This window comes from Xyrauchen texanus, chromosome 40, assembly GCF_025860055.1.
Source record: "Xyrauchen texanus isolate HMW12.3.18 chromosome 40, RBS_HiC_50CHRs, whole genome shotgun sequence".
NCBI classification, from domain to species: Eukaryota; Metazoa; Chordata; class Actinopteri; order Cypriniformes; family Catostomidae; genus Xyrauchen; species Xyrauchen texanus.
Genome location: NC_068315.1, coordinates 34224850 through 34233596, shown reverse-complemented (window position 1 = coordinate 34233596; position 8747 = coordinate 34224850). Strand labels below are relative to the sequence as shown.

General features: G+C 36.6%; 1 protein-coding gene across 1 annotated transcript in view; it reads left to right on the top strand.

Moving 5' to 3' along the window:
* Positions 1 to 2297: 2297 nt before the first annotated feature.
* LOC127633268 (mediator of RNA polymerase II transcription subunit 1-like) overlaps positions 2298 to 8747 on the top strand; it is a 32017-nt gene continuing 25567 nt past the window's right edge. Inside the window, 6 exon segments of the mRNA XM_052112231.1 lie at positions 2298 to 2594; positions 3096 to 3202; positions 3299 to 3377; positions 5633 to 5687; positions 6628 to 6760; positions 6876 to 6904. Coding sequence (XP_051968191.1) covers positions 2495 to 2594; positions 3096 to 3202; positions 3299 to 3377; positions 5633 to 5687; positions 6628 to 6760; positions 6876 to 6904 — 503 coding nt within the window. The 5' untranslated portion in view covers positions 2298 to 2494.

Genomic DNA, 8747 nt, shown 5'->3' with positions numbered 1-8747 from the left:
AATGTTAATACCTTAATAATTATTTTACAAATAAATAATTAATAATAGGCATTGTGCAGATATATGCCATAGGTATTCAGTCAAGAAATAAAAAATATTCTGAAATACTTCATAAAATAATAGATTAACTAAATCTGGCTATTTCTTGAAAGGCCATACATATCAGAAAATTAGACTGACATCTTTAATGTATGAGTTATTTAAACTAAATGATACATTTACAAAATGTGAACAAGATAAATAGAATTTTTATATTTGATGAAAATGTTCCTTCGAATGCAAGTTCGAACTTTCATATTCATTCAGTATGCATATTTACATAACAGCATCCTCTCTATGTGTGGAAAATGTGAAGAACATAATCCACACTGATGAGATATTATTAGAGAACAGTTCAGAAGCGATCAGTTTTTTTTTTTTTTTTGATTTTACTTCTCTTTCATTGTGAATAAATCATTATTTCTGAATGGCCATGAAAGGAAACTTAGATTTTGGCTTGCCTCTTATCAGGATGAGAAAAACAAAGAGAGTATTTCCACCTGATGTCTTAGAAATTATGCAAGCATTATAATTAATTGAAAACAATCACAGAGTATAAAATGTGTCAGTATGTTTAATTTAATGTAGCCAGGAATATTGTCTTATTTACAAATGAGTGTTACAAGGCATAGGGACAGTTGTAACAAAAGCGTTTGTCTTAAATCACTAATTGTGGAAATTATAGGAATTATATGAAGTTTTTTTGTCTTCTTTTTGTTGGTATATAGATAAAGAAATGTCATGGTCAGAAGTATTTGTGAGCAAAATGTGTTACAACTGTTCTCAGTCTACCCTGCTATTTACTTTTAAATAAGTCTCTCTCTCTCTCTCTCTCTCTCTCTCTCTCTCTCTCTCTCTCTCTCTCTCTCTCTCTCTCAATTCAATTCAATTCAATTCAAATGAGCTTTATAGGCATGACTGTATACAGTGTACAATGTTGCCAAAGCAGTAATAAACACATTACAAACATAAAAAAACAACAACATGTATATACAATAAATGAATAATAATGATAATAATAAACAAATAAAAATAAGTACAAACGACAAAGTGAAAAACAGAGAGCAATAAGGAAGGAGAAGAAAAAAAACAAAAAAAACCAAATCAAATTAAAATATGAGTTTGAATAGAGGTGTAATCTGATGAGGGGTCAGTCTCTCGCCCTCATGTGATGACAGGACGACACATACTGCGCTGCCAGCTGAACACACTCCACTTTCTCTCCCATTAGATACGAGAGTTTGTCTACATCATTTATGTCCTGGAATTCAGGTAGAATATGAGCTATTTTTGTAAAGTGAGTGCTTCTAATGGTCTCATATTTACTGCAGTGAGTGAGGAAGTGAAGTTCATCCTCCACACAGCGTGAACACAGTCTGTCCTCTCTGGGTCTCCGGTTCTGTCCGTGTCGACCCGTCTCTACAGACAGACTGTGCTCACTCAGACGATACTTTGACAGTAGCTTTCTTTGTCTATAATCTTTAATATGGATCAAATATGGTGCCAATTTATAATCCGTCTTAATTCTGTGGAAGTAGTTTAATTTATGTACTTGAGTGACTTTGTGCTGCCAATGATGAATGTATTCTTCCTGCGTTATTCTGTCTGTCTGTTTCAGTTTGGCCAGTCTGAACTGGATGGAGGAATTTAGCTGATATTTTTGTACTAAATAGTGCATAGGGTCACTCTCTGGGTGTCCTGTCCTGTGTGTAAAGGCACAGTGATGGTAATTATCTGGAGGTGCGTCTGACAAATGGAACCAGAACTTCACGGCTCTCTTCTGGATTTCAGAGAGCAGAGGGAATCTGCCTAATTCTGCCCGGCAACCCAGGCTTGGAGCATTTCTGTGAGTTCCCAGGATGTTCTTGCAGAACTCAAGGTGGCAAATTTCAGCGGGGCTTTTGTCCCAGGATTCGTAATTTAGTTTAAATTTGGGGCCCCAGATTTCACAGCCGTAAAGAAGGATGGGTTTTATGATGCTGTCAAAGATTTTCAGCCACAGTTTAATGGGTGGGTTAAATTTGAACAGGGGTTTTCTTATACTGTAATAAGCCCTACGTGCTTTATCAGTCAGATCTTTTATTGCAGTGTCAAATTTTCCAGAAGCTGAGATTGTCAGACCCAAATAATTATAACAGGTGACATGATTAAGAATTGTTCCCCCAAGTGTAAATCTCTCTCTCTCTCTCTCTCTCTCTCTCTGCGTATGTGTGTGTGCGTGTGTTTTGTGCGTGTGTTTTGTGAGTCGCGGAGAGATGTCGTCAGAACATTCTCAATCCAATCGTCTTTCATTGTGCTGAATATTTCAGTGTTTTAAAGTCGCTTTTATTCGCGGTCTGTGCTTATGGAGGCCGATCTCTGTGTGATGACAGAGGTCTGATGTAAACATCAGTTTTTTTTAATCAAATCTCTGTGTTGTCGAGGTCTTTTAAGTTCTTCTTTGTCACAGCCGAAGATGGCGGCTGTGTCGGTGCTGAGCGGTAGCCCGGGCGCAGAGTCTACTCACAGCGGCACAGCAGCGACCGCAGAGCGGCTGCGAGCGGAGGAGGGATCTGGTACAGCACACATTCTTTCACCTGAGTAGAGCGTTATTATTAGTTACAGATGCATTACGGTCTTTCCTGAGTGTCTACACTAACACACAAGTACCATGCATTCTGTAGATGTATCATGACAGCAATACCATCGATGTTTGGAAATGCACTAGAGTTATACCATGTTCTTATTAATAATTTTTTTTCACTTGATGCCATGGTATTATTATTATGTTATTGGACGCGCACCATGTATTTAATTTAATTAATTCTACATTTTTATTTTTGCATCGTATAAATGCAACAAAACAGACACGATAGGTTTTAGGCAAAACTTTCCAAGTCAGCAACATTCTTGGGTTCGTTGTGATTTTCAGCATTTTTCTGCATCACAGGCTTGTTTGTAGTAGCAGCTTTGAAGGACATAATAGAGGACAATAATAATTCATCTGCTAAATTAAATGAAAAGGTTCCATGTTTCCTCCTTAAACTGAATTGTCATTATTTTTGTTTGTGTGACAGAGGCAGAGAAACAGAGTCGTGTAACCGCACTGCTGGAGAGACTTCGTGACAAGCACAACTCGTCCCGCTCCTGGCAGGAGACTAGTAAAGTGGTCCGGCAGGCTATGGTGAGACCCTCTCCTGTCGGAGCTGTGTTCTAGAGTGATCTGGGATTGATCTCTTGATGTTTTTGGTAAATGCTGTTAGTGATCTTGTTTGTTCAGGAGAAACGTGGTGTGACGAATACAGCTGGAAATCAACTGGTGCACAACTGTTTAGAGACACTGCAGAGAGCACTGAAAGGTACAGCATTTATTCAGTACATTTTACTCTAGAAATAGAGTTTCTAAAACAAATAGGCTATATGTGCTCCATAAATATGTAAAAAGTTATACATAATATTCATTCAAAAGAAGTGATTAGCAGAATGCTCATACTTCAGAGGTACTGGGATTTTTAGGCTGAATAGACTGAATGACCACATTAAAATGACTGTGATATTTATAATGTTGCTTATTTTTATATTGTCAACAAAATTGTCATGAATATATCATTAATATTCAACAACTCCCCGCCAAAGTTACAAGCATTTAAACCAGTGGTTCTTATTTTTTTTCTAGTCATGCACCCCTTTGAATCTAAAAAAAACTTTAGCAAATTTTGACACAATAATCGCAATATTATCCGAATGTTTTTGTCACCAGGCTTGCATTTTTCAGTTATTATCTATATTATTTGTATTACATAAATATTTTTTTTTATAGAGCATTTAAAAATAGAATAAATACTAAAGCAGGAGCAATGTTAATATATGTCATCATTTACTCACCCTCCTTGTTCCAAACCAGTACAACTTTTATTTATCCATGAAACACATGATTGAGGGAGGTGAGGATCATGATTGTGACTGTCATGTACCAAAAGCACTACAAAAAGTTATCCATATCATCTGTGTGCTACATTTCAAATCTATTGAAGCCATTAGATATCGTAGTATCAGGCACAGACCGGAATGTAAGTGTTAAATCTCTGAAATCTTCCTGTTCACCCATTTTGAATCTGGCGCGCATGTCTTTGATTAAATTAGTGCAGCACAATGAGCGCACCTGACAGGCTAATACCATAGGCCAATTTCACAAAAGGAGAAAAAGTTAAAATGTGTTTTCAATGACTCCTATGAGTAGAATTCACACCAGAGATTAGTAAAAGAAGCTGTTTAACTACTCAATTATGATTTCAAGTAATATATATGCAGTAGATACTGTGTAAATTCTCTTGTTTACATTCAAAATTTGCTGAGCTAATGCGCTAACATGCTTTACGCAGCCATAATATGCACACATTACACTCTGTTATTGTAATTTGCAAGGACACTGATACTACTGCAAAAATGGGTGTATAAAAAAGTGTTAATAGGTTGAATACAGACAAAAGCAAGAAAAATAAAAAAATAAAAATAAATACCTTCTTTTTGATTTTGTTCAAAATGACGTCATGCTCATTGATCTTCAATTTCATAGGAAGTATGCAGGGGCCTTCGCAATACCTCTGTGGCCCCCATACTTTGAGAACCACTGATTTAAAGGAGACGTAACAAGATTTAATATAAGTCTCAGGTGTCCCCAGAATGTGTTTGTGAAGTTTCAGCTCAAAATATCCCACGGATCATTTATTATACCATGTTGTAAATGCCTCTTTTTGGGTGGAATCAAAAACACGCTGTTTTCTTGTGTGTCTCTTTAAATGCAAATGAGCTGCTGCACCCCGCCAACGACATAGCCCTGGTCTCCATGAATACAATCAGAGACAATGGTAACTTAAGCTGCATTAACTGTGGAATAGGCTAACAAGCACATTCGGAAGGCGATTTGCAAATTTTCACAAAATATAAAGTGCGACACTTACATCGTCAGTATATAAAGCTGAAACAGGAACCGTTAAATTGATCCATGATTGAGAATAACATTTTTAGAAAATCCTGCTTTATATTGGCACTCATTCACAAAGCAGTCCAGTGTAAAAGTATTTGCACAAACATACAAAAATATTTGTATGTTTTGGGGCACATATCCTTCAAAAACCAAACATGTCCACTGTGTCTTCAGTGGCTCTGATGCCGGGAGTACTTGAAGATACTCTGTATGTTACTTGTATGTTCGGTACTTGTATGTTCACTTTTACAGCCAACAACACTTGCTGAGACAAGCTGAGACATTATTCGTCTCACTGTATCTGCTCCAGCACGGAAAAAAGTAGCGGACTGTGTGTAGATCACTCAGGGGAGGATCTATGATAATAGGGTGGAGTCCGTCACCGAGACCACGTTAGAGCAGAAATGAAAACTGTTCATTTTGACTGTTTTTTATAAAAAAAATATAAGAAAGAGGAGTGGGTGGACATTTAACACTGTAGGGTGGTTGTGTACATACACTGCCGACTCACATTTATGTACAAACACCATGTAAAAGTGAATTTTGCATAATAGGTCCCCTTTAAAGGAACGAAACTAACAAAATGTTCAACACTTGTTTCTCTTGCAACATGTCTATTTTCTTCAGTGTCCTCACTGTCGTCAATGACAGATCGTCTGGAGTCCATTGCTCGCCAGAACATGTAAGATTACACTTGATTCACCTCTCACACCCTGTCTATATTTGGGGCTTGATTCTGTCTGCACCAGATGCATCGAAATTTGCATTTTAAATTACGTGCAGCAAACACAGACCACACTGCTCTGACCTCGAAGCTAGATTTAAGCAACGGTTAAATGAGTGAACATCCGGTACCGTACTTTAATTTCAAGGGAACTCCATTGGTATAAAGTATATTTGTTATATAATTATTAAAATCAAATTTAACCAAAAACTTTCTTTCTTCAGCACAACACAAATGAAGAGTTTTAGAAGAATATCTCAGCTCTGTAGGTCCATAAAATGAAAGTGAATGGTAATCAGACCTTTGTAGCTCCAAAAATCACATAAAGGATATAGATATAAAAATATAGAAGTAATTCATAAGACTCCAGTGGTTAAATCTTCAGAAGTGATATGATAGGTGTTTGTGAGAAACAGGTCAATATATAACTCCTTCTTTACTTTAAGGAGAATTCTCCTCCTTGCCCAGTAAGTGGTGATATGCACAAAGAATGTGAATCAACAAAAACAAAAGAAGAAATATTTGAAAGTGGAGATTGATAGTAACATGATAGTAGATTGGTAACAACTGGTTTTAGAACTTCAACATTTTGGCACCCATTCACTTGCATTGTATGGATGTACAGAGCAAAAATATTCTTTTAAAAATCTTAATTTGTGTTCTGCAGTAGAAGGAAAGTCATATTTATGCATTTGGCAGACACTTTATCCATACAAGTCATACAAATTTGGGATGGCATGAGGGTGAGTAAATAATGAGAGAATTTCCATTTTTGGGTGTACTATCCCTTTAACTGTGCCTTACATGTGACTCAACTTGCAAATCTTGTAACAAGTTGAAAAGTGTGCTTGTTCTCTCAGCTCTTTGAAGTTGTTGTAATGGTCCCGTGCACCTGCAGGTTGGTGTCGCACCTGAGCCCCTCACGGACTGAGTGCTACATCACCTCAGATATGTTCTACGTGGAGGTGCATCTAGATAAAGCAGGACAGCTTGTGGATGTTAAAGTGGCCCATCAAGGTGAAAGTCCTGCGGTGAGGAGAACAAATTGTGTGCTTATTTAGGAAAACTTAGAGGATTGGATAAGCTATACTGCAGCCTGATTTGCCCTGTAATGTTTTGTCAACTTGTTCTTGTTATTCCATTTAGAGTTGTCCAGAGCTGATACTGCAATTAAGGTATGCAAATTGTTTTGAAAAATAGAAAACTGAACCTTGATGTCACTTATCCGATAAACTTTTGCAAAGCCAGTAACTAGTTCTTCCTCAAAGCACTTGTTTGATCAACCTGGTACCTTGTAAGCATGACAACAGTGTTTTCTGGGAGACTGGTAAAAACTAGAGATGCACTGATATAGGATATAAAAGACTGATATAACACCAAAAATATTATCAAAATATATGTGTATTTTTTCATATCGTTTAAATATCAATATTTATCACAATATAAATTCCATACAATGAATGGGGAAGAAAATGACTTTCCATATGCTTGTTAGACCTCAAGAACGGATTAAACATAACTTGTTTGTTTACAGGTAAACTTCCTTTTAATTTAAAGGAATTTGAAAGGCTTTCTTATAACACTCTACACTCCAGATTAATAGGTGATGGTAATGCACAGTACGCTGGATTGCCAACCGCCAATAAACATAATCACATGAAGAAATACTTTCTTGACTGTTTCAACAAGCGGATGTGACAGCACTTCAGATCAGCTAAATAGTTCATAAATAAACATCAGAGGTGTTGTTGTGTTCAGTTGATAGCTGTATTGCATTGCCAGTGCTGTCTTATTTCATTCACAATGTATATCATGTTATCCGGATAGCTAGCTGGCTAGCTTGCGACTACCTAGTCTCATTACCGGTTTACATGAAAACAGGGCAAGATAGTCGCTACTAGCCAGCTAATACGTCCTAACTGGCTGATTTCATGACTATGATTCAGTTAGCTAGTTTTGTGTATAACTTTGCCCAGTTGCTCATGATTTTAGTGACACAAACCTGATCTGATTGTCTAGATGTAGAACATTAGCTAAATATTAAAAATTACTCAGCCCAGTAAGACATTGTCCTATTGTTTAACGTGCTGAGACCCGAGTGGGACTGCTGTGTGCATTTTCCATTTCCCTTGTTTATTTGTAACTAGTAGCACCTAATAAACAAGCAAAACAAAACAAAATTCTAGAGCAAATAGTTTTCCTAAAATGTATGTCCTCGTATGTGGACAACAGAACCAAGTTGTGAAATTTTAAATAATACCAAGCTATATAAAGTCAGATTTTATTGATCAAATTGCTTATTGGTTACAGGAGTGTTGGGTATTCATGTTTTTTAGACGTTACAGACATTAAAGCTGATTTTCTATAAAGCTGAATTAATAATTCTGATTCAATTCAAAGTAATAGCCAGCATCATCAAATCACTGCCAACCATGTTCAAATAACATTTTGCATTATACAAATCTGAATCTTATGTTCTAATTGTCATTGTCCCATGTCTGCCAAACATGAACTTTTGGATAGATTTTAGGAGTGAATGCACTTAGCGGCATAGCGAGCTATAGGGTGCACCCTTGATCCCTATTTAATGAATGACTTAACCTCCAGTGTGCTGTTTGTCTGCACTGGTCTCAGAACAGTTCGAATGCACCTTATTTTCATCCTAAATCCATATAAAGCTTCTGGAAGTATGATTTTTCAGCTTTTGGATAAATACATTGATTCTCAATGTGAAAATGCACATTAAATTTATAGGAATGCATTTTCTCATGTTAATGAATAGAACTGTATTCTACAATGATAACAAAATGAAATATAACAACATTTATATTAAAATGAAGCAAAATAACCCACAGGTGTGTAACTGTTACGCATAGTGAAGCCAAATTACAGTGCCCACATATGTGGATGCGGGGGTCGCACGATGTAAACAGCTGATTATTAGGGCTGATTATTTCCTATTGAAAGAGGCGGAAAACCGCTTCAGACAATTAGCCTACAACTCCTGTGCTTGTGTCT